Here is a 27271-nt window from a genome sequence, read left to right as displayed (position 1 = left end):
TCCATTGGGCAGACTCGTCTAAGGTAGCTTTGTAAGTTCCTAATAACAACAAACTGCTCATTAGAAGACAATAATGAAAGAAATGAGGAGCAGATCAAGTGGCAAACAAACAAAAGTAAAGGAAAGCTTCTTTTCTTCTCACAAAGGCAGTAGTCTTTCGATTGAACCCCTAAACTTACTTATTTACCAGAGAGTACATTTTACAGAACACACTGGGACCTTCTCCTGAATAAGAGTATTTGGGGATTGGGTTGTAGGATTGATTGAGATGTAAGTAACATGCTACAGTTGGGCAGCCGTGGCATCTATCAGGCAGGTGAGTGAGCAAAAGAAAATAACTCCAGATATCTTAGCCACAATGACTTTCATTAACTCACACTAAACAGGACTTTAGTGAGGGATTTATAGAGACAATAATAATAACCAAAATGGTAGATGAAATATTAACCAACTGTTTTTTCATAGGTCGGGGGGGGGGGGAGTAACCAAACTTCAAATTTCTAGGGTGTTTGGAAAACGATTGAATTGGGAGCTCTGGCATTCTGATAATTGCAGAATGCCTGTGTTTGTTTATTTTTTGTATTTTGTAAAGCTGTATTTTCAAAACTTATCATAGTCACATTCCTTCCCGGCAATCATATTGTTGCCAATTTTGTTGTTTTATTTAGATATTGCTGATGGCACCATGAACATCAGAAATCAATAATATTATATTTAGCTGTTGAAATCAAATATTGCCTATCATGTTCCTTCCAGGAGTTTGAATAAGCCCTGAGATTATCTGCACCTAGCAAAACAGTAGTACTGCTTTATGGAAACTCAAAACCACAGCCTTGTACTAGAGCTTAAGTCAGCACTAATTTAGTCCACAGCAGATATGATAAAACTAGACAAAACTGCAACATAAACACCTCCTGCACCAAACATTTACCCCTGCTGAATATCCCCCAGATGCAAACTTCCTTGTTAAATTGCCATGTAAAATTCTGTTCACTGTTTAAAGACAAACTTTAAAAAGCGACACTTTCATTTTAAAAAGCTGCTTCCCCTCTGTGTCTAGAAGAGCAGCTATAGCTAAATAATGCTGCATCTTTTCTATTTGGCCTCACAAATAACTTACCAAATAATGTAAACTGATTCTGTTTTTTCCAAGACATTGAACGTAAAAGTATCCTTTGTGTATCTGAAGAAGTGTGCAAGCACATGAAAGCCTATACCAAGAACAAACTTAGTTGATCTCTAAGGTGCCACTGGACATTTTTTTATATATGTTTATTCTTTGGAATGTTACACTTTGATGTTTCTTTAGAACACATTTGTTCTTACTTTTTAAAGTGAGTTCAGAATAATAATTGATGGTTAAATTGGCCCAAGACATTTTGCTGCCTGAGGCAAAAAAGATGATCCACACACACCAACTGCAGGCAGGTGTGGCTTGCACAGTGGAGCAGAGCTGCCACAATAGCTTCTGGGTAGCAGTATCACTTGCCACACACTGGTAGGGGTGAGGGACCAGCAAGGCTGGGGCTATGTGGATGCATAGGTGGGAACACTGGATTGGCTCTGCCAGTGTGCCTGCACAGCCCCAACCTTGCTGCCATCTTGCCCCTTCCCATCCCTGTAAGCAGCAGTGATGCTGCTATCTGGAAGCTATCTTTGCAGCATCACCCTGTCAGGTAAATGCATAGAATTATGATCTGTTCCTGATTCTGTGTTCAGAAGTGGACTGGACTAGCAGCGGAATTCTACTTCAATATTGGCATCCTCCACTGCACCTGAGGATAACAGGCCTAAGTGCAGGGGTTGCATGACAAGCCACATGACACACCCAGTTCTGTCTTCCAACAGAGGAGAGAGAAGGGTGTTGAGAAGGAATGGTTGGATGGTGGTGGCTCCCATTACTCTAATTCCAGCATCTGCCGCCCAGTGGTGGAGTTGGCCATGTTCCCAGAAGCAGTTTTGCATGTTTTGCATTCATAAGTGCCTTCTCTCTTGTTCTTAATAAATCTGCATGGAAATCTGCATTCTTTGTTACTTATTTCCTCACAGGACGCACATTTTTTGACTTATCTTTAGATAAAATATACTTTTTATCCTAAAATATACAATTTTGTGTAGACTTTGGCCTAAACAACACAATTTAATAGGCTTTTTGGTAGTTCTTTGAGCTGAGAACAGTACCACAATGTTTGGAGGTGTGTGACAATCAAAGGATAACTTTGTTTCAATTTGTACATCTGGTTGCTTTGCTTAAAAAATGCAAATGAAACAGAATTCTTAAGCATTCCGAGTTCAGAACATCTGAGAGTTCCTAAAAACCCACCCTGTACGTATGACCTATTAGCAAGAGGACATACTTGCTTTCCCATGTTGTTCCATTTGAAAGTGTTAAGGTACTCAAACCTGCAATGGGTCCTGAGGCATTCACCCTTTGTGTCAGAGGTGAAGAACCTCAGGCCTAGGAGCCATGTGCGGTCTTCCAGATTCACAGGACTCTCCCTAAGCCACACCCACTCCCTGGCCACATACCCTCTTCACAGGCCACACACCTCACTGGCCCTGCTCCACACCCTCATTGAGTGTTTTTGCCTCGGTAGAATGTGTTGTTGAACTCTGGTGATGCCTCGTTCGTGCCTGGAGGGTGGGTGGGTGGTGGGGTATGAGCATCGGTAGAAATTAACCCACTAGGCAAAGGAAATTTTACATTTATTGCCCTGCACACTTTCCCCTCTGGCCCTGCTCATCTCTGGCGCGTGGTTTCTGGACGATTGTCCAGAAGGAAATGCAGCCTTTGGGTGGAAAAAGATTCTGCCTCCTTGCTTTATGTCATCATCAAACTCTGGCACAAAAGAGGACGCCACCAGCAGAGAAGCCTTGTGAACTTTCATAATGGCACTATGTGACAAGATGCAACACCCCCTAAAAGCTTCCCTATTTGGGGTCTTCCTGCTGTTTCTGCCACGGAATTGTCTCTGCCTCACCATGCCCAGCCTTCCCTCCAGCCTCTAGTTCCCTGGCCTGGCAAAAGTACTATGATGACCTGGTATGCACCAGGCCCTGATAGGTAGCTAAGGCTTTCTGGGGGGAAGAGGAAGCCGCTTTCCTGCTTTTTCACTAATTTTCCCAGTTCTGCTGCAGCAGAGTCACAAATTCTTTTCATAGCCAGCCCTTTTCCTGGCCCTTTAAGGCTTATTGCACTTGCATGTATTACAGGCTCAAAATGAATTGGTCCAAATCACTAGTTATTAGGGGCAGAAATGAGGCTATTCTTGAGGGGGGGGGGTGTTTTCTGATAGAATAATTTCTGTGCAAAAATAAGGCATTTTCTCCAGTCTCTTCCTTCACTCCTCTAGGCCCCATGGGTACGTGAGTGGCAGCTGGTTCCCTTCAATGTTACAAACACAAAACCTGCAGACTGGGGATGAATATTTATGTGTGTTCCTGTCAAGTTTGCAGCCAAAGATCTCAGGGTTTTGGTATCATATGGATCTTTGCATTTAATTTTCAAGATTTCTCTGCACTGGACTGCAGAGCTGGATCTGGTGCCTGGGGGATGGGAGTGGTTGCAAGTCGCAGAGGTGCAATTGACATTGATTGAACAATTAGCAATTCTTTAAAAAGATGCTGGAAGTCATATCGTCAAGATTTGGACTCTACAGCCCTAGGAACATGAGGTGGCTCAGTGTATTGGCAAACATACCTGTAGCCTATTGTTGGTTATTCCTAGTGTAGCGACGCAGCTCGGGCTGAGAGTGCTGGGATCATGGATTTAGTCTGCACTTTATATATGGTAATAAAATGTGGCATGATACTTTGAAACACATGTGATCCCACACCCCTTCCCACACCCACCTACCCACTACTGTGCAGAGTAAAGCACATCTAAGTACTATTGATTTTGGAATGGCTTACAGGTACAAAGCCTTCTTTGCCTTTCTAAAAGGTTTTTATTTTGTCCCTTTGGAATGGATTCTTGTGTTCTGTGCAATGTACCTTATCAGGCTTCTCATGTCTAAGTTTTTTTAATGTCCTGTATTCCAGTAAATGTTTTTTCCCCATCCATCTATTAGCAGCACAGAAACCCTCGTGCCATCCTTAGTATTCCTTAATGCACATTTCTGCACAGTACTGGTGGGGATTATACCTATTCTGCCAGCAGAAGGTATTGGTATTACCACAGAAAAAGGTACCACCCCTGCTGGTAAGGATCACAGCTATTTTCAAAGAGCTCTAAGTTTTGAACTATATGTACACATTGGCAGTCTGATTTTTTTACAGTAGGAAGTGATGGTGTATACTTAGGGATGCCATACGTCTGGATTTCCCCAGACATATACGGAATACTTTTCTGTCCAGATTTTCACTGTTTGAAATATGGCAACCCTAGTATACTTTTCATATAACTGCTGTGTCCATGTAAGAGAAGTTTACTGTGTGTGCACCGCATAGGTCCATAGTTTATATGGTTACAAGCAGAGGCGTCGCAAGGTGGGTGTGTTGGGTGCTGTCTGCCTCAGGTGCCATCTCTGAGGGGGGTGACAAAATGCTGTGCGGCACTCAACGTCTGTGAGAGACGGTGTGACTTTTGCGTGTGTAGGCTTCCTGCTGCCAAAGCATTCTCCAGAAAAGCTCAACAATTCTGGCTCCCCCAAAACAAGTCAAACCATTATATCATAGCTCAGGTGGTATATATTTGTCAATAAACCATATTATCATAAAGACACCACACTCTCCACCATGCCTCATTCCTAAAGGAAACACAAACCCCGGGTAAGTGCCTGACCCCTGGAATCTCGCACTGCTCAGAGATTGGGGTGGTGTGATATTTTTGCTACAATATCAATATCAGGTTTGACTGTTAAGCAACTTTCACTGTCTCCTTCATTGTGCCCGTTATTAGATTGGCAAAAGTAGCTACTAAGCCACGCAAAATGCCTCTCTGCAGCAGTGAGGAGGGAATTTTCCATTTACTTGAAAGCCCTTGGCATAATTTCCACCTCTTAATGCTGATTTTGGGCCCCTGGCTTACATCTCGACTCACTTTTCCCACCACTACTTCTCTGTGTATGGATTTTAAGGAGTTTTCGTAATTGTCAGTGCTAAAGTTTACTGCTCATAAAACCCCAGAAAGCATTGATTGTGACTTGGGTAAACCAAGTAGCATATAAAATCTTACAGCAGTTCAGCCTGAAAAGAGTTTTATGAGGGATGAATTTACCCGGAGCAGCAAGGGGCCTGCAAGATGGCTGCCATCCCATTTTCTACCCTTTTCTGCCAAAATAAAATAAGAGGAGTGAGAGTGAGATGTTCTCTGTACTGTAGCCATCAGTTAAACTTTGCTGCCTTTAGATATGGTCTGTTCAATACATTGTGGAATGAGGAGCATCACTTCAAATGAAGGGAGATGCCAGCAGTCCTAGAAAAGATTTGGAAGCATCTTCGAAACAAATAGCTTTGTGAGTCTGCTACTGAAAAAAGTAACCAAGTGTCTTGCGGTACCTGAAAGATTAAAAGGTGTATTATGGCATAAGTCTTAATGGACTAGAATTCACTTTGACAGATGCATGAAGTGTTATATTCAGTTGTGTGGCCACACATGCACATGTGGGTAGAGGTTATAGATGGAGCCATATTCCCATGAGCTGCAAAAAGTGCGGTCTGTGAAAATTCTGTGTGAAGCTTAAGATAAGATAAGTGACCATTCATAACACAAGTAATTGGGGATAACACAATCACCCTAGCTTTGCTATTTTAATTAACACCTGTTGTAGGCCTGGAAGGTAGAAATTATTGTCTCATAGCCAAAACAGACAATAATTGCATGGATTACAAATTTTTGAAAAATTGCCACCCAGCATGGAAGGAGGGTGTGTGTTTTATTGGAACCACAATGCACAAAGAGAGGACAATTAACTATTTCCTCCCCAATCACAGAACACCACCATTAAACTGCAATCAGCATTGGAAGCAAGCTCCATTAGTGCCAATGGGAACCTTTTTATAATGTTAATTGTGGTGGAGGGCCATTTTTGTCAGACTCATGGATGGGGAAGGATTAAAACTTTGCCGTCCCAATGAAAATGATTAAATTCCATGCAAGTATTGTTGGGATATCTGAGAAATGAGACAGGACCAAAGCAACTAGATCCTCTAGGCAATTTCTGTTCCCATTTTCCATTTCAATCATCTCGGGTTTAGTTTCATTCTTCATTTCATTGTCAGTTCCTTCTAATCTTGTCAATTTTGTATCTATTTTTCCTCTAATACTTCTATTTTTCATTAAATGACTTTTGTTTGCTCTGTAATCATCTGCTTGAGAATGTCCACAGTAAGCAAGGACCCTGAAGATCTCTTTCTTTCTTGCAGTTTTTCCATAAGGTCAGGAAAAAATTGCAATACATTAGAACATACAATAATTTGAATCACTAAAACAGATTAAATTTCACATTGTGGTATGTTCTGGGTAGGAACCAGGACAATGTAGATATATGAGAGGTGTTCAGCATTTTTTCAGTATACAGTGGTGATTATGTATATGACCATTACCGGACACAGTATTTGCCCATAGTGAACCTGGTGCATGGAATGCTCTTGTCTCATCTCGATGGTGGGGTCAAAACTTATTGAAGTGAAATTTCTCAAGGGTCTTCTGACTGGGTCTAGATAATGATGTCCTCAATGAAGAGGAGGGTACAGAAGCTTGAAGAAGTGTTGTTCTGAATCAGCCACAGAGCATATTATTAAACAACGTGAATACTCACAGCAGTGCTTTTGCCTGGATGATGTATGGAAACTATTCAACATATCAAATTAAGACGGGGATTAGAATCCCCTTTACTCAAAATCCATTATGTGAAGAAAGTGAAGGCAGCAGAGGGAATTAACGCAGACATACTTATTCTGCAGGGGGCTCGTGGATATGGAAAATACTTCCCAGAAGTATTTGTAAACTTCTGTCTTCGTCTTTAGGAAAATGTGCAAAACATTCTTAAGAAATCATTATCTTGCATTAACATTTTTGATTCATGAACTTATAACTTGAAACTCTTGCAATAGAGCATACTCTTTCTTTGAGAAATTATTTCCATAAAATGCTACAATGTTTAGTAGGAAGACGAGTCACTGTATTTTTTCAATTCCACTTCAATGCCAGGCAATTTTAAATTTACATGAATTAAAATGGATGATACATGTGGATCTCACTGATTTAGATTGTAGACCAGATGTAGGGAACTTTTGGAGTTCCAGATGTTGCTGAAGTTCAACTCCGATCATTCCTGGTCACCAGCTCTGCTTGTTGGGACTTGAAGTTCAGCAACATCTGGGGGGGGCGCAAAAGTTTCCTACACCTGTTTCAGACCATGCCAGCTATTCAGAGAATCATTAAGACCAAGTAGGCTTTCAGATGATGTTGCTAGTTTTAGTTCCAGTGTAATTATGGTGCTCCTTCTGTATCAGCTGTATTTTTCTATATTCTTTATTTATTATTACCTTTGGGTCCCAGAAGAGAATTGCAAGTAAAATGTCGGTCATGATCATGAGTGGAAGGGAGTTTGTATATGCTAAAGACTCATGAGGTTGTATGTAATATAGTGTACTTATGTTTACAAACATGCATTGCACTCCCCACTGCACACACAATGAGACCCCAACAAGTATGAGCCAGGCTATTCAGTTTTGGGAAAGAGTTTCCCCCGCTCACTGTACCAATATCCTCAAATGCAGCTGTTTACTTTCCTCCCTAGAAAAAAAATGGCAGCAATCAATTTATATAGGAGAAAGTAAAAAGGTAGACTAATGGATATTGTTATGCATGTCTAAACTTGCTTCCTGACACTGGTAACGCCAGTGGACTCAACCAATGGGAATCATGAGCATTCTACATAGAATCATAGAATTGTAGAGTTGGAAAGGACCCTAAGGATCATTTCAGTCCAACTCTCTGCAATGCAGGAATATACAGCTGTTCCATATGGGGACCAAACCTGCAACCTTGACATTATCATACTCTCTAAACAACTGAGCTATCCAGGATGTCTAAGCCTAATTATACTTGCATAGCTGCATCTCTTCATCTACATACCACTATTATAAGTTAGAATGTTCTTTTGTGTGTAGATTTTTTAAAAATGGCTAGTCATTCCATCCGCCATCTCAGGATTGGCAATCACATTTGAAGATAATTTCAACAGTGAAGTAGAAAATATTCTTCTATTTAGGGAAATATTTTGTTCTGTGTCAGCTTTAAAACAAATATTACAGTTGAAATACATTGTATGTAGTTGCAAATGCAGCAGGTGATTTCACTGTTTCCCCTGCTTTGGTTTTAATAGTGGAATCACTGTACCGCTTTTTAACTCAGCCTCTTGTCTCTTTGGCAGTATAAAGTGTTGCAGTGAAAATATCAAATAAAGCTACTGCATCGTGCATGGTTCTCCTTCATGAACATGTATAGCTTTCTTGGATTACAGTCCTTATGCATGGCATGCTGTGGCCTGGTTGCCAACATGCCATTAAAGCTCTGAAATAACTACCAACTTGATATCCCAGAAAATCTGGTTCTCTCTCAAATAACCACTGAGAAAACAACTTGAGAGCTTTTCTTTCTCTCTTTTTCTCCAGTTCCAAAACCCAAATGCTTTCTCACCACCTTTCCGCTTTGGGACAGTTCCTAATGGCAGTACAGAGAGGAACATTCGCAACAATTACGAACTGATGCACGCCTACATGGTGAAGTTCAACCAAAGATCGGTGGGAGATGCGCTATCCTCATTAAAGACAGGGTAAGATTGCCTCTACTAAGGTTGCTAATGTAAACCTGTGTGTGTAATTCTCTTGGGATTTGAAGAACCTTCTCCCTAATATTCCTGCTGCTAAAACATTGCATGTAATCCATGTACCACAACGTTGTCAAGAACAATTTATCTCATCCATTATTATTATTGTTTGTTCTTTTTGGCTAGATACCGTATGTGCAAGTAATATAGCAATGATTCTTCCCCTTCTTGCATCAATGCAGACTTTCTGAAAAGCAGATTAGCTGGTGGAAATATTGCCGTAAGCTGCAATGCAATAGTTGTGGCTAGACATCACCTAAAATTCTTTATTATTGAAATAACTATGATATTATCTTAATCCCTAATGTTAATTGCTATATAAAAATATTAGTAAGTTGGGGATCCTAACCACTTTTAAATGAGGGCTGCATCTTTTCCATGGTAAACACACACATACTATACTTGTGTAAACTCACAGGTAGCCCTATTCCATTGATTCAGCTCATGTTCTGTATCAGCGTATGAACTGGGAGCAGAACTACACTGACTAACCTTGCTCTTGATGTCACAGGTGTTTTATGAAGGAGCCTAGATCATCAGTGACAGAATAGCAATCTTATGAGGAAAAACCAGTTGAGGAGAATTACAGCACCTCTTTGGGGTCTTCTGTGCTCAATAGCTGTCATTTTTGCATACAACGAATATATTTCCATTATGGCTTTGGCATCTGCACATAAAGCACAAATGTCTGCAAGGAAGAGGCCTTCACATGTCATGCTGTGCCTCAAAGGCTTCCTCCCTGCAGATGTGGATACTAGGGTACAGCTAGTTGGTGCACATTTTATAATGGGAGAGGGTAAGGGCCCCACTTATGCTTTGCTGCAAGGCATGATTCAGGTTGCCTGAATAGAACTTTTAAATTCTTGGGTGCCAGGGAACCATGACTGAACCATTTTGCAAAGGCTCCATACAACTTCTGCACCTATGTAACTGGTTTGCCATGTGAGTTATTTCTCAACAAATTTCTTTTTGGGTGCAGCTGCTGCTGTCCCAGAAACCTTCTGACCCACCTGGCGAGCTATGATTTTTCCATTACATTTGAGGTTATTAATTCCTTTCTCCTCTACATTGCCCAGAAATCAGATTATTCTACTGGTGGAGGGAGGACTGCCTATACGCAGTTTGTTCCCTGGAGAATGCAAATTAAAGTTTTTATTTGTCATGCTAGGCTGCTACTCACCTGATAACCTGTAACAAATAAGGATAATTTCCAGGTGACCAGACAGGGCAGCTTTGGGTCTATTTTTCTTGTTGGGGGGGAGGGAATATCACTATGCCACCCTTTCTACTCATATAAAGACAAACTACACATTATGTAAATCCATGTGGAAATATTTGAGCAATGAAGACAGGAAATGCTTCATGGTGCAAACAGAACAAGGCAGGAATTCTATCTCTGAATGCTTCAAAATGTAGTTGGTGCAAACACACCCTTATTGCTGGGACTAGTAATTTATTTTTCCAATTGGGCACTGATTCTTTTTCTTCTTTCTTTCTTTTGAGGTTAGTGGGACCCCATAAAGCTGAAGTTACTGCCCTCATAGGGAGACATAACTTGATCTCCTAACCACTTGTCATCTTTAAAGATGCCTTTGGGATTCTTCCCATAAGCAGGGGTCCTGGCTGAAGCTAATTTGAGCAATTACATTTTGGCTAATGCTATCTTTCCAGCTGCTTGGTTGGGGAAATGGTCTGCTTTGCTTTCTTAATTCACGACATAGTTGTGGTAGGAATGCTGCTGAGTTCACAAGCTGAAGAAGAAAGCATTGTTCAGTCATAAATGAAATGGTTTACATGGGCTGCATAGGGATCTTTAAATCAAAGTTAACTAAATTGTGGCCCTCCAAATGTTGCTAGACTCCCATCATCTCTGACCATTCGCCATACTGCCTGCGCCTAATGGGAGCTGCAATCCACCAATGTCTGGAGAGCTACAGTTTAGCACCCTGTTTAGATCCATTGGAGGATGCTACGGATTTGTGTGGTGATGCTACAACCTGCCTATATCTCAATGTTTATTGTGCCCAAGAAATTGTTCAGCCTGGCTTCCTCTGTGGTTGGTTACCTGAGGTCACATGGGAGTTCTTAACTTCCTTCAGCATCACATAATGATTTAGGTATGCACAGACTCTTCTCTTCTCTTTACTTCATTCTCTCTTGTTTCTTGACATCATGCAGGAAGCTGGATGCTTTTATTTATGATGCAGCTGTGCTAAACTACATGGCTGGCAGAGATGAAGGCTGCAAGCTGGTGACAATTGGGAGTGGGAAGGTCTTTGCTTCAACGGGCTACGGCATTGCCATCCAGAAGAATTCAGGCTGGAAGCGGCAAGTGGATCTGGCAATCCTACAGCTCTTTGGTGATGGTAAGTGATCTGGATGAGGAACTAGGAATGCGCCTCCATTGAGTGAAGCTATTATCCCCTTTTTAATTCTAAGACAACAACAACAACAACAACTAGTCAGCAGCAATGCTATCGTTTTTTTGTTACTCACCTGTACTATGAACTTCTGGTGTATAGCGGCTATTCTATTTTGTAGCTATTATTTATTTATTAAAAATAAGTTTATATGTGGACCCATCACCCCACTGCCCCAGTATAGTTTTCAGGCTAGGTTAATCCAACATAAGTGGAAATGAAATTTGAGGACTGGAGGGTTAGGGAGGATCAGTTCTATTTTTCTAGAGAAAGAGGTGCCGGAACTCACCATGAATGCCTCCCTTGTTCTCTTAGAATGGCAATGACACCCACCAGAGAGGTGCGGGAACTGAGCTCCAGTGAGTTTCAGCTGAAAAACAAGCCCTGGGGAGGATCTTTCATTTCTAAATAGTAGATCATAAGAGGAAAAGCTGCGCTTAAAACTCACCCACTGTTCACCCATCTTTTCTAGGTGAGATGGAGGAGCTAGAAGCTCTCTGGCTCACTGGCATCTGCCATAATGAGAAGAACGAGGTAATGAGCAGCCAGCTGGACATTGATAACATGGCCGGAGTCTTCTATATGTTGGGAGCAGCCATGGCCCTCAGCCTCATCACCTTCATCTGTGAACATCTCTTTTATTGGCAATTCCGCCACTGCTTCATGGGCGTTTGCTCTGGCAAACCTGGCGTTGTCTTCTCCATCAGCAGGGTGAGTACTTTCAGCCTCAAGGAAGGAAAGCCACCATCACGACCGTTCCCTCCATCCAAGCCAACTCAGGCTTGGAGTTTTATTATTCAGCAATTTTATCTACTATGCTTCTAGACCTTAAACTAGCCTTTCTCATTACTTCCCCTTGTGCCTATGGCTGTCATTTCTGGCCTCTATGTAAGAGGCATTTGGCCTTAAGAGAGAAAATATGGGAAAGGAAAATGGAACTTTGAAAGGTTGGGAGAATCTAAATTCTTGGGACAGTGGCCTCAGCCTCTTCTTTAACAAGGTGTGAATACGTTTTCTGTAATTCTTGGTAATTTATCTGAAAGAACAAGAGCATCCTTGCTATACAGCAGGTGGAAGCCACCTGTTTGAAGCAGCACTATAAGAGGTGCTTGGATGAAGGCAGGACCTGGTCTCTGAATGGTACAGCAAGACTTTTTAAAGTGTTGGTTCAGGGGTGGGGGAGTGGCCTTTGCTTCAGAGTAAATGTCTTGGAGAAGCTTAATGAAAGACTCAAAACAAGAAGGGTTTTTTGTTGTTTTTTGAGCAGAACATTGTGTAGAACTCTGACTTTTAGGTAACTCCCCTCCCCCCCATGTTTCTGAGCAGATTTTACTGACGGAAACAAAGGACACTTAGATCAGAAGCTTTCTCTCTCGCAAATAATTTCTGTATGAATTTCCTTGAATTCCAAAATTCTTTCCCTTTCATTATTTCAAATATTATTATTTATTTAGTAGTTTTTTTAATCCCCCCTTCAGCAGTACCAATCTCAGGGCAGCATACAATAGCTACACAACAAATAGTCTCTCTCTCTCTCTCTCTCTCTCTCTCTCTCTCTCTCTCTCTCACACACACACACACACACACACACACACACAATTATATTACTACATTAAAAACATTAAAACAGCAGCTATCATTAGATCAGAGCCTGAAAAATCCAATTATTTCCAAATGCTTGCTGAAAGAGATGAGTCTTCAAACTAGCAAAAACTAAACAATCAAGGGGCAAGCAGCACTTCCTGGGGGGTGCCATTCCATAGCCAGGGCACCCTGCTACTAGTTATCACTCCAATTTGTGAGCTGTGGAAAACATACAAGAAAGTTCATTTCTCTGTCCAGTTAGAGATTATGAACTGCACAAGGCTGCATTGACAGATCCCAGCCAATATTATTACATTGTGTGATGCTGCACTAAGGAATCAGATGCTCCTGCATAAGCTGACTTTCACTTAATAAATTCATCAGTTTGAGTCTTCCTAGGATTAAATATGATTTGGAGGTGACAATCATAGAATCATAGAGTTGGAAGAGACCACAAGGGCCATCGAGTCCAACCCCCTGCCAAGCAGGAAACACCATCAGAGCACTCCTGACATATGGTTGTCAAGCCTCTGCTTAAAGACCTCCAAAGGAGGAGACTCCACCACACTCCTTGGCAGCAAATTCCATTGTCGAACAGCTCTTACTGTCAGGAAGTTCTTCCTAATGTTTAGGTGGAATAACAATGTAAATGTTCATTGTTAAAATGTGGATTTTTTCATCATTACTTTCTTTGCTTAACAGACTAGGCTCTTGATTGTAAAACTCTGATCCATTTTTAGGATGCTTTTAAAATGTGGAATTCTTTGACCAGAAAAGTCAAACTCAGACAAAGTATTAAGACAGCATAATTCTGGTTGGAAAAATCTATTTTGTATAACTTCCTAATTTATACAATTCTTTATCAGGACTAGGGAGAAAGAGCTGGAACTCATACAGCAATTGTGGGTCAGAGTCTGTAATCAAGATGAATAACAATGGCTAGAGGCTATGCAGAGGGTCAGGAAACTGTGCCAAGTGAACCAATATGTTGTACCTCTAAAAGTCATGTCCTGACAGTCTCAAATATCAGACTGGTTATATGTTTACTCAAACCTGTTTCCAAGATCTGCAAACTAAAGAATATTTGCAACTCTTTTAGCGTATTCTAAGTAAGAAGTATCACCTTGAATCACGCCTAGAAACTAAATGTAAACAGGTGCTGTGGATCAAAGGCTTGTCTAATGGCCTATCTGCAGTATTTGGAGATTCAGAATAATCTCATGTGCATGATTACAAACTGTCTGAAGCGCTTACCAGAGCATTGGAAAACAGTGATCAAATCCTGCAGCTAGTGCATAAGGTGTAACCCTTAAGACGGTACTCCTGACCACAGCACTGCTGAGCATCTGATCTGTAAGAAACATCTGCAACCATGTCTTTAAAAACCCCCACTTCAATAAAGGTCTGAATAAATTTTTAGATTTATTTCAGTTTAATAATGAAAGGGCAAGGGATAGAGGGGCAAAGGTGGAGGAAGATTAAAAGTGGAAGAACCATTATGAGAGTGTCTAGATTGTCTCATCTCCCAACGATATCCCACTGAGGATCCTATTTAGCAAAGGACAAGGTTTTTTGTCTCAGTCCTCCAAGCTCTGCCGCTCCCCTGCTGGAAGGCTCCTCTGCTAACCTCCCTTTGCTTTCCCCCATTGCAGGGTATTTACAGCTGCATCCATGGAGTGGCTATCGAGGACCGCCATTCTTCCATGAACTCCCCCACTGCCACCATGAACAATACCCATTCCAACATTTTGCGCCTGCTCCGAACAGCAAAGAACATGGCAAACCTTTCAGGTGTCAATGGCTCACCACAAAGTGCCCTGGATTTTATCCGTCGCGAATCCTCTGTCTACGATATCTCTGAGCACCGCCGTAGCTTCACTCACTCCGACTGCAAGTCTTATAACAACCCCCCCTGCGAGGAAAACCTCTTCAGTGATTATATTAGTGAGGTGGAAAGGACCTTTGGTAATCTGCAGCTGAAAGAAAGCAATGTTTACCAAGACCATTATCATCACCACCATCGCCCCCATAGCATAGGGAGCGCCAGCTCCATCGATGGACTATATGACTGTGATAATCCCCCCTTCTCCGCACAGCCTCGATCTCTCAGTAAGAAGCCATTAGATATCGGTTTGCCGCCGGCCAAACATGGCCAGTTAGGTGACCTTTATGGCAAGTTGTCTTTCAAGAGTGACCGATACAGCGGTGGAGGGGCACACGACGATTTGATCCGTTCAGATGTCTCGGACATATCGACTCATACCGTGACTTATGGCAACATTGAGGGCAACGCTGCAAAGCGGCGAAAACAGCAGTATAAAGATAGTCTAAAGAAGCGGCCAGCCTCGGCCAAGTCACGGAGAGAGTTTGATGAGATTGAACTGGCCTATCGCCGGCGTCCCCGTTCCCCTGACCACAAGCGCTACTTTAGGGACAAGGAAGGGCTACGGGATTTCTATTTGGACCAGTTCCGGGCTAAGGAGAACTCACCGCACTGGGAACATGTGGATCTGACGGATATTTATAAAGAGCGGGGAGATGACTTCAAGCGTGACACTATAGGGGGAGCAGGGACATGTACTAACAGGACCCACCACAAACACGGGTCGGGGGAGTTTGGAGCAAACAATGAGCACAAGCACAGTGTTGTGAGTGGGGTACCAGCGCCATGGGAGAAAAACCTCACCAATCTCGATTGGGAGGAACGCCCTGGCGCTAACTATTGCCGCAGTTGCCCATCGAAGCTGCATAACTACACTCCGACCGTGGTGGGGCAGAATTCCACCCGCCAGCCATGCATCCGGTGTGAAGCCTGCAAGAAGGCCGGAAACCTCTACGACATCAGTGAGGACAACTCCCTCCAAGAGCTGGATCAGCCATCTGCTCCTGTGCCCGTGGCAACCAGCACCTCCACTACCAAGTATCCTCAGAGCCCTTCCAACTCTGCCTCCAAGGTGCAGAAGAAGAATCGCAACAAGCTACGCCGGCAGCACTCCTACGACACCTTTGTGGATCTGCAGAAGGAAGACGCCGCCCTGGCCCCTCGCAGCGTCAGCCTGAAGGACAAGGGCCGCTTTTTGGAGGGAAGCCCCTATGCCCACATGTTTGAGATGCCAGCCAGCGAGTCCACTTTTGCCAACAACAAGTCCTCAGTGCCCGCCACCAGCCACCACCACCACAACAATCCTGGCATTAGTGGTGGTTATATGCTCAGCAAGTCGCTCTACCCCGACCGGGTCACTCAAAACCCTTTCATCCCCACTTTTGGGGATGACCAGTGCTTGCTCCACGGCAGCAAATCCTATTTCTTCAGGCAGCCTGTGGTGGCAGGAGGGCCCAAGGCCAGGCCAGACTTCCGAGCCATTGTCACCACCAACAAGCCGGTGGTCTCGGCCCTCCATGGGGCTGTGCCAGCCCGTTTCCAGAAGGACATCTGTATAGGGAACCAGTCCAACCCCTGTGTGCCTAACAACAAAAACCCCAGGGCTTTCAATGGCTCCAGCAACGGGCATGTTTATGAGAAACTTTCCAGTATTGAGTCTGATGTCTGAGTGATGGGGAAAAGCATGGGAGGGGATGGTGCTGGAAATGCAACGTGTGGGAGGGGCAGGTGGTGGGTTCAGACCTAGTTCCCATTTGCTACTCTTCTGCTACTCTTTTTTTCTTTGTGGAGTATTGGAGTTCTGCTTAGGCAGCGCTGATGCGAAGTGCCACCTCTTTCTTTCCCCAGATCCCCCATCCCCGATGATCTCTTTTCATTTCTCCACTCACAGTTCCATTCCTGGCCATCACATGTCAGAGCTTAGTAGCTTAGCTTGTGTTTTCACAGTTGGGAAAGGCAAAGGCATGGTTGAGGAGAGGCCAGCATACGAGTGGGAGCAATAGCCGCAGAGTTTGGGGTTTTCTCGGCGCCAAACTGTGATGGTTAGTACAGATACGAGAAGGTGGCCTGAGGCGGAGAATGGAAGAGATAGAATGGGCATGAAGAAGATACAGGTCTTCTTACATATGTACTTTTAAGCAAAATTGATGGGACGTGAATAGTGTGGGATCAACTTAATGCATTTTATGTTGATTACATGCAAAAAAATCATTCAGTTCTTTTGTGAAGACTCTGTGGGTTAAAGGCTGAAATATGGAGTTGCATATATACATATACATATATATATATACTGAAGATAAAAATGTATTGAAATCTTGGTATATTTACCAGGGGGAGGGGATGTTTGATATGTATGCAGATCTAGCCAGTGGTCCAGTCAACAGTAACCCAGTGAGGTCACTTCTGAAAGACGAATTGGAATGATAAAAGCGAATGCCAGTGAAACTTTCAGCAAAAGTCTTGGGAAAATTCAAATGTTGGGGTCCCAGGGGAGGTTTGGTTGCAGGTTTTGTGCTACTCATGAACAACTTGTTAATTTTGAAATGGTGAAATATCAAATATGGGTTGGTTTATGCACAAGCTTAAATGTGAAAATTAATTGACATGAACCATCGTAACAACATGAGTTTCTTATCGCTACGATATTTAGTAGACAAACCCAGCAGAGCAAACCTTTCCAATGCAAGGGAACATAAAGGTCAGTGAATGAAAAGATGAGCAGGGCTGGCAACTCAAGCTCCACAGTTGTTCTGATGAATTTAATTTGGCAGGGAGAAGGCTCAGCCATTGCTCCCTCCTCTAGCATATCATGCAACACGAGCAAGATGAATAATGGAAAGGCTTTCTCTGCTGATGTTGTATTTCCTCTGAGTAGAAAGTGGAAGAAGGCGGCGGTGGTGGTGGTGGGAATAGGGCCAGCACAACTCAGACATGTGTATATGTGTATTTATTGAATATATTCTTATATTTGATAATTATAGTGTTGTGGAAATACACAGCTTGTCTTCCACAGGGCATGAGGAGATGAATCATCAGATCGTACAGATGCTGTGGTGACGACTGGAGAGCAGAGTTGGAAAGATGTGGGGAATATTGTTGTGAAGGGGACCGGCAGGTTCAAAAGTGCAAAAGCGGTATCACTTAGCATCTTGAGAGTTGTTCTGGCCCTGTCCTCAGTGCATATAGTACTGATAACAGCAGTTTGGCTACCAAGGAGGAATAACTGTAAATGCAAGTTAAAATGAGACACTTGTTAGAAGCGATATTGTTTCGTTTACAGCAGGAACCCTCAGGTAAGGGCAACAGGTCCATTGTTGCTTCCCAAAAATGTGGCAAAGCACCTCACTTTTTCATGGGTCTGTTGTTCTGCTTTCCTAACTGGAAAGGACTGTGAAAAGTGCTCTTCGGCTATCTTGGGCACATTGCAGTAGAACTGAACGCATGGACAGGCACAGGCCCTGAGCTTTGGAAGCAGCCATTCTTTTTCGAGCCACATTTCCTGCAGCTAATTCTCTTCTCGTGTATCCTTCCAACCATACCCTACTTGGCTCTATCTTAATACCTTTCTTGCATTTAAGCCAACTGAAGGCCTTGTTTTTTTGGTAGGCAGAGGCCAGGAGGAAGGGCCTGAACATTTTGTGAAATCGGATTCCCCCACCTCCTCTGGATTTACTAAGCAAGTTATGGAAGGAGGGATGCCCTCTCTATGGTTGGAGGAGTAGAACGCCTTTTTGTTCCTCTCTTCTTTCTCCTGTAAAGAAAGTAATGCTTGCTTAGCAGTCTGCAGAACATGGAGTGAACCCTCTGACAAGAGCAGTTGAGAAGGCATTCATTTCATTTGTAAATATGGTTTTCTTTTCTATTACATTTTGTACAAACAAGTGCTTCTCTTCTTGTGAATATTCAGGTTTGGAGAGAAGAGGGATTTTAGGTTGTCCTCCCACCCCTGCAACTTTCAGGCGATGTGTCTGGAAGTTGTTTGATGTGGGCCCAGGCTGTTAAAAATGGGGGAGAAGGAGAGAAAACTGCATGCATTGAATACCTCTATCTACACACCTGCCACCTTTTTTCTTCATGGTTCGAAAATATATTAGATCACCTCTAGCCTTGCTAGCAGGGCTTTCATGTTCTAATGGAAGCACACTATATCTCCCTTGCTTGATTCTAAACTCCATACCATAACCCTTCTCTGGAACCTGGGTCCTGGGCATTGTGCTGTTTTCCCTTGGTGATGAAGCAAACCATCATTTTGAATGTTCAGTTTAGATCATCACCCAACACTACAGGGACTTCTCCAAAGTTAATGTTGGCTTGGAAACCTTGGGACTGGGAAATCTCAGTTTACTAGTACTTCTTAAGGTTTATTAAGCAGCTGGGTTTGATCCTACTGATTAAGCCTGCCTTTGGCAGCTATGTCAGTATTCCCATCCCTCAGCTGAAACCAAATGCAGTTGAGAATGGTACTTCGGAGAAAATTAAACTGAAAAACAAACCAAAAAGATGCTAACTGAACTCTCAGAATGATTCCAGATCTTTGTTTTGGATGACGGTTCACTATGGTTCACATTTTCTTATAACCTTTTTCTCTGACCCTAGCTCAATTTAAACGTTGAATGACATGTTTACATTTATAGTGTTTAGGTTTGATAATATTAAAGTGCTTTACAAATTTTAATTTGTGTGCACAGAGTGTGAAAATTGTCTGCTTAAGGATAACAGGAAATGTTGGAGGACTTTCAACAACAATACATTTGCAGGTGTCTTGTGTATTGCCTTGACACATGAAATGAGCCTCTGGCTTTCTTTCCCCTTCTCTTTCATTTGAAACATACATTTTTCTTTCCCTTGAAATTTGACCAAGAGGGAAAGGGTTGGTTGGAACACACACACACACACACACACACACACACACACACACACACTTCTTGGAACACTGATTACAATTTTGTAATTTAAAATTCTGAGTGTTATTTCACTAAAAATAATCGAGTGAACATAACAGGAAATTTTAGCAGCAGGTGCTGTTTATGCTAGAATGGAGGCTGTGATGTTGGTTGCTTAACTTGCCAAAAAATACATGAGACTTTGTACGAGAGGCCAACAAAAGTGAATGTTTATCAGCTCAGAAACCCAGTTTCTTCTTCCTCTTAGAAAAATGGGGTATGTTCCTAATATTTCTGTCATTTCATAACATTGATTCCCCCCCCCCACCATGAACTAAGGGTGTTTGTTTTGCATGGGTGAGTGGTTCTGTACCTGAACATACATAATGTAACTGGTATGGTTTTTTTTCAGTCTGGCATATCTTGCCATTAATGTCTTTTGGGAGGATATATTGAAATACTTTCTAAATGCTCATACTTCTGGAGCCATGGCAATATGTATGTAATAAATGTTATGGTATAAAGGAGGAAAAGATGGGGTGGGGTGGAGGAATGGCAGACTTCCCATGCTGTTAGACATTAGTATGGCATGCTGCCGGACCACTTATTCTGGCATTCTTTAATGGAGGTGGTATGTCTGCCAATGTAGCAATACACCATGTTATGTTATGTTATATCCTGCCATAATGTGTGGTGCTCCATAAATTTGGTGAGTGGGGTATTATGCATGACACAAACATATCAAAGAAAATGGGTTGTCCCTGCATCAGCACTAATCTACAGGTTTTTAAAAGTATACTGTCCCTCTCCATCCCCACCCCATACTCCCTTGCACATGTAAATCAACTAGTATCTCTCATACTTGCCAAAATCCAACACAATCCCAATTTGGGCACAGGTATTCCGGCAGTTTCTTACAACTCACTTCCTGCCACTGGGAATTCTTCTTCAAATTCCTTTAATAAAAATCTACATCATTCCTAAATACAGTCATAGTTAGGATAATCAGAGGCTAGTTGCACAGAGGAACTATTTTGTTCCAGGATGTTGTCAGAACAAACATGTATGCCTCATGAGTTTGCTTAGATGAAGCATGGCCGTATCCCTTCTTGTCCAAAAGAGCTGGCAGCCCATATTCATGATTGTACTCCATATTGCCCACCTGCTCCCAAATGGGGCTTGTGTTGGTTTCATTCCATCACATCCATCAGATATATGCGCATGAAGCTACCTGAAAGATCGGGCCCTGAAGTTCCTGGCAACAATAGAAGAGGACCTCAACCCCTCAAGCTTGCATTTTGCATCCTCTTCCATAAGTGCTTCCCTACAATTACATACTGAACATACCAGGTCTGTCCAAGTGGAAAACGTCCACTCTACTTCTGGACGCTGCTCGAATATGAAGAAAGTAATTAGTGGGACACTAGCTTTGTCCCCCAAGGGCTTATTTCCAGTTTGTAGCCAAATAGGCTTCCAAGCCATAATTCTGTTCTTAATATTCCCTACACCCTCACCACTGGAAAAGTTGGTTAGGGTTATAACCGCCAGTTATAGATCCAGACATATAGCATCATTTTCATTATGGATGGGTTTTCATTTCTGGCACCCATCCAGACAAACTTCAAACTAAACCACCACATTTTAAAAACTTTTATTTTAAATGCTTTGAAGGCCCGCCCTTTCCAGCCTCTGAATGTTACCAAATTCCCTTTATTGCTGACAATAATGTGAATTAGTGTAGAGTACATCTTGACAAAATTAGAATATTCTCTGTTAGCAAAGTCCAGTTAAAAACAACAAAGCAGTGCTATGAAGATTGAAGATCACTTCACACAACCAGACCAGCTTGGTGATAGACCAGTGAGCCAAGGAGGGGCATAGACAAAGGGCACCCCCATAAGCTTCAAATTAAATTGCCCTCCTCCGTGATGAGTTGGTGGAGTGAGTGGATCCAGGCTCTGGTCTGCCCATGGTAAAGCTTAATACCATACCCAGCTCACATGTCATGTCATCTGCGAAGCTGTGGGGTATGCAACAATTTGACCACATGTCAGACTGAGCTGGATCCATTTGGTCAGCAAGCCCATCATGCCAATTCAATCATCTGAACTGGGCTCAAGATAAAATCTGTGTTATCAGTTATTCATAATTTAATTTATTTAACCTATCACAAGTGGTTGTAATGAATACCACAGTTAAGTTCTTGGAAGGTCCGACCTATTCCATACTGAGTTAACTGCATTTTTTTCATAAACACTGGTGTTTGTGTGTACACACACACATACCACATACTAAAAAGCTGAATAATATATATGTAGGTCTCACATAACTTCAGCAAAAAGCTTGAGTATGTATGGACACATCTCAAACATCAAAATCAATATATTTCAGCAAACATTTTTGACTCTTTTTAGTCACAATAAAGCATTTTATCAAAGCAGAAACAATGCAACATTTCCTGACATTGTTTTTAATGTTATGTATTCATGTTGTGCCATATATATCATCCGCTTATTTGATTGCGGTTATATGTAAATATAAGTGTACATATGTACAGGAGCTAATTACAGCAGCTATATTCAGGTTGGGGGAAGAGGGTAATTTTTTTATATGTACAGTATTTCCATATTAAGCAAAGGCATGGGGAAGGGGGAATTGACTTATGAGTTGTGGTTTTCCTTGGTCTGTGGTGTTTGAAGTTGTTTCAGTGGTTGCTTTTGCCAGTTTGGGAAGTTTATCTGGATGTTCTATGTGTGTGCTAAGAAAGGGACTCATGTTGGGGGAGGTTTGGGGGCTGGTGGTGGGTGGGGAGGAAAAGGGTGTTAATAGTTTCCTTAATTAGAACATGTATTGATAGCTAGAGATTACATGTTTGAGATTATATGTTTGAAACACCAGGCTACCCCTTTCCTTAGATTGTCTGTCTTTATTTTTTTTCCTCTCTCTCCTCTGAAAACTGTCCCATGTTTCTCTCCCTTCCTTCTCCTGGGATGTTAGTAACATCCACCATTTTGATATGTGTGTCTTTCTCTGACATTGTTCAAGGGTCTTCTTCACCCACTTCTTCTGCAAGGAAAAGCCATTTTCTAACATCCCTCCTACACAGCAGGTTGTTATTCTGGATCTTCTACGTAAAACCCATGCCAGAGCCTCACTCCCCATGTTCAAATCTGACCATAACCCCACCTTACTGAAGTGTGTTCAGATCTCTTCTGAGGTTTTGTACCTCATTTTTTTGTTCAGACTACTCTGCTTCTTTGGCTGTCACCTCACCCCCTCCTGCTCTCTTGCTGTGCATGTGTGATTTTGGGCATCTAAAGATGGCATCTCTTTTCCAAGCAGAACCCTTTCATTGTGGGTAGTAAAGCTAGTGTGGTAGAATGAGTTGAGTGTTAGATTTGTACTTCACATCCTTACTCAGCCATGAAGCTTGCTAGATGGCCTACTCTTGGAGAGATGAAATTGGGATTATCCTAGATATGCCACCCTGCACTATTTGAAGGAAGGGCAGGATTTTAATTATTTAATATGATTAAAATAGAAATAATTGACAGATGTTGTTACCCAGCCACCCACATGCTAATAGGTACATTTCTGAAATAACCTGGTATTGCTCTTCAGCTAGTCAGGTAGTGGCAGAGCAGTGTACCATCTGTGATCTCCTTGGAAAAGTTCTTTTGACTCTAATAAACAGTTGGCATGATTTGACAATTGAGGCATGGACACAAAGCCTTTTCACCATGCTTTCTTTCATGAGGGTTCTCATAAATCCCATCAAATGCACTTTATCAGCCTTCATTTCAACCATCTAACATTGTATTACCTTAAAATTGCCTTCTTATTACAAGAAATCTTGTTCATAAGTCTTTATATGGTTGGTTGCTCATCGTTATGTCCTCTCTAATTTTCTCAACACCCTTTTGTAAAAGTGCAAAATAAAATCAAAAGTATATCTAGTACGCTTACCCTCCCCTGATCCTTCTTGCTACTGCCCTTGTTGTCTAACATCAGCCCTTTTGACACCCTGATCTTGTTATCCAAAAACACAAGGCGAGCCTGCTGGATCAGGCCAGTGGCCCAGCTAGTCCAGCATCTCACAGGGGCCAATGGGATGCCTATGGGAAGCCTGAAAGCAGGACTTGACCACAGCAGCCCTCTCCCCACCCTTGATTCCCAGTGGTTGGTATTCAGACACCTACTGCCTTCAACAGTGGAGGCAGAACCATGCCAGAATAATGAGCTCCTCCCACAAAGTGGCCAATGTTCACTCCCCTCTTCACTGAGCCAGCCTGACTCATATCTCCTTATCCCTGGTGAAGGAAACAGACCGTCTTTTATTTCCAAAGGCTCGGTGTCTGAGGGTTTGGTTTCCATTTGGGAGGTACGGTTTATGCCGAGTACAACCTACCAGAATATTCTCTCGCACAAGCTCCATTGAGCACTCCTTGTGCTGGATTCCGCCCATTGTTTGTAGAGAGGTGCCCCCTCACCCCCCCTTCACTGCATTAAGGGATGTTCCTGCGTTACATAATCCTCACCTGCTCCTTTTATTTTGGTCATTTTCAAATGTTCTTAGCATCAAGTTCATGTGTTTTAGGCTACCAATAGTGGTGTGGAAAATAATGGCCTTAGAATGTTTTCCCTGAGAAAACAAAATAGAAAGAAAGGGCTCGTGGTAGTTGGCGTTTTCTTCAGCAGCTGCAGGTTACCCAAGGAGCTGCCCTCACCCTTCTGTCACATGCAGAATAAGGATATTAATGTTTTGTTTGGCTTTCTGAACTGTGTATTGGGGTGGGGATATGGGAGCATGCCAGCCTGACCATCTTTTAAAGTAAAGTGGGGTTCAGGGTAGCCTTTCAGCCCAACAATTTGCCTTTTCAGTTAAAAGCATCTGGATTTGCATTGTGCCTTTGTATTATTCTTACTGATCTGGAAATAACTTTGCTTAATAATATCTTCCCATAGAAAACTGGTAATTGAAATCTATTGGTTGACCAGTTCTCTAGCCAGTTAACTAGCTTTATTTGTACTGATTTTTACCATAATGTTATGTAATGCTTATTGTGTGCCTTTTATTTATGTAGCAGTTTGCAGGTCAATCCAATCTGTTTGTTTTAGTAGCAGCATCTGAAACAATGATTTGCAATTTTCCTAGCTCAAGTTCAATTCGCCCTTTCTACAAGCCCCAATTGCAGGGTGCTGCCTAGGGGCAGGGGGAATCTTGCACCCCTCCCTCTGGACCATATAACTACTCTTGTGTGACCTAACTGTTCTACAACAAAGGCAGGGGCAGCTGCCTTTATAGAGATCACGTCCCAGAATATATACAGGGTTGTGGAACAAGCCATGCCCTTTTATTGACTCTGTGACCCTTCCATCTAACCATATGAGCATCTGTGTAAGATCTGGGCATGGGGAGTTCTGTTCTGGATAAAGAATGTGTAGAATATCATGAAGAGCCATGACTAAAGCCAGAGAGGATGCTGATGTTTCTCTCTACTATGTTGTAAGCTCCACTTGCATTGTGGTTTGTGAGAGGGAAGCTGAGAGTATATATAGTTTTATCTTAAAGGCAGGTGTTAGTTTTTGTGATTTGCTGTAAGCAGAGATCAAAAGTAAAGCCTTGTGGAATGAGTTATTATTTTGCCAAGTATAAAACTACTCTTGGTTGGGGGCTCAGTGGGTGTGGCAAAGGACTTTGGCTCCCTCTGAAAGGTTGACTTTATAGCTCAAAGGTGGTGCACATTTGCCACCTGAATAAAGTGGACTGAGAGTAGCTTTACAGTGTACATATAGCTAGATTTGTAGACAGGAAGGACTAATGTGTGGCCTATTTTTCTGTGCAATTCATGATAGGCAGAAGAGATTAAGAACCGATTTGAAGGATTCCTTGCTAGCCAAACATCATTCCATAGAAGTGGGAGAATTTGCCCCTCTGCAACTTGGATTCTGTTATTCCCACAACCCACCAACTCCCTTATGTTCTTAGTGGATGGTGCTGTTAGATGTAGGGCAATGTGTTATTCAGTATGTGGACAGTATGTCACAGATGCCTCCGATTGTCACTGATGACTGCCTATTGCTCTTATGTGCAACATTTCCCCTCTGTGCTGCTTCTGTTTCTGCTATCGACTGCATCATCATCCTTGTTAGTGTGCCAGGCTCTTTTGCTTTGCAGCCAAGGGCTGCACTGTCTGCAGCACAGCGCCTTGCTTTTCTGCCATGTCCTCCTTATTCACAGCTGGGTGCCAGGCGTCTTTCACTTGGTGCCAAGCTTCTTTCTGCCTTGCTACCAACTGCTGTGGTGCATACATCACTGAGTAACCTCTCATACATCTCAGAGGAAACATTGCTTGGAATGCCCTTTGGGTGACTCCTGAGACTATGGCAAGCCCATCAACACCCTTTAATTAATTGTTCATACTCTGTTGGTTCAATTTGCACTATTATCATGGCCACTTTTACTCTTTAACAGGATGAAATTTAGACTTTGAGCCATAAGCTAAGTCTTGCTAGCTAGCAGATAACTGATTTGGATTTAGGCTAATGTGCTTCTTTGCTGAATAGTGCAATTGCTAAAAGGCATATTGCAGCCAGTACTTGACATCCTGTCTTGTTGCAAGACTCTGGCAGGGTCATGGGGGGAAAGTGGGAAGGTGCATTTACTGCAATCCTCTCATTTTCCAAAGCCAGTTTGTGGATTGATAGGAGAGCTGTATGGGTGGAGATCAATCTTCAGCATGAAGCACTGCAGGGACCGATTTCCCCCCTTCATGCCTAAAAAGAAGCTTTCGGTGGGGATATACATATTTGGAAGGCAGCAGCAGGAAAGGGTTGAACCTCCACCCTCCTGCAGCCATGATCAAATTCCTCCTTCCCATGGCTGCTTTAAGCCTAAGCAAGAAACACTTGAGAGGTTCAATCATAGGTCTCCGGTATTAAGATTCAGCTTAGCCCAGAGATACAGAAGAGAGTTGGGGAAGGGAAAGCATAAAGGAGGTATAAGAGGCATGGGAAGGACAGGAGCAAAGTCTCCTTATTGTCCATAACATTTCACAGTCAAATATTTAGTTCCTAGTATAAATCATTGGCTTTGGAAGCCTGAATCAATTACTGTGTTTATTCAAACAGGCAGGCAGGCACACACAAACCACTGTGAAATGTGTGTGCATGCTGTATGCATACTTTTAGGTAAGTTGGGGGAGCTTGGGTGGGGGGTAAAGGAGGCGTAGCCTGCAATGCAGCGTTAAGATAGTTTCCGGTCTGTGTTGTTCAGATGGGAGGCTGTGTAATCTGTGTTTGTAATGTGTTTGATGGTAGGACAGTTCTGAGATGTCATTGTTAGAGAGCAGAGCTTTGCAATATACCTCTCTGGTCTTTTGTGCTGTTCTGTCTCATGCTCTCTCATTGGGGTGGGGTGGGGGCTTTTCCAATGATTAGGGGGCAGAAACCCTGGCTCCTATTCTAGTTATATAGCGATGCTAGCCCTGATTCCAGAAGCATCTTCTTCCAAAATCACTGATGAGGGAGTCACCATATTGTGGGAGACAGCAGTTTTGTTGTTCACAGCTTTCAAAAAGCACAGCTGAAAAGGGTGCGGCCAGCAAAGATGTCTTTAAGGGAAATCTCGTAAAACATCCTCATTGGCAACATGTGTTTGCCTTG

At 42.5% G+C, this 27271-nt stretch overlaps 1 protein-coding gene across 8 annotated transcripts in view; it reads left to right on the top strand.

Annotated features, from left to right (window-relative positions):
• GRIN2B (glutamate ionotropic receptor NMDA type subunit 2B) overlaps positions 1 to 26504 on the top strand; it is a 285857-nt gene extending 259353 nt beyond the window's left edge. For all 8 annotated transcript variants that reach the window (XM_082239983.1, XM_082239984.1, XM_082239985.1 and 5 more), the window contains 4 exons: positions 8623 to 8783; positions 11016 to 11203; positions 11730 to 11968; positions 14494 to 26504. In XM_082239983.1, coding sequence (XP_082096109.1) covers positions 8623 to 8783; positions 11016 to 11203; positions 11730 to 11968; positions 14494 to 16392 — 2487 coding nt within the window. In that variant the 3' untranslated portion in view covers positions 16393 to 26504. The remainder of the gene's footprint in view (positions 1 to 8622; positions 8784 to 11015; positions 11204 to 11729; positions 11969 to 14493) is intronic.
• Positions 26505 to 27271: the final 767 nt, after the last annotated feature.

The sequence above is a fragment of the Podarcis vaucheri genome (assembly GCF_965113315.1).
Source record: "Podarcis vaucheri genome assembly, chromosome: 10".
Classification (NCBI taxonomy): domain Eukaryota; kingdom Metazoa; phylum Chordata; class Lepidosauria; order Squamata; family Lacertidae; genus Podarcis; species Podarcis vaucheri.
Note: the sequence above shows the minus strand (reverse complement) of the source record. Positions and strands in the feature narration are given on the sequence as shown.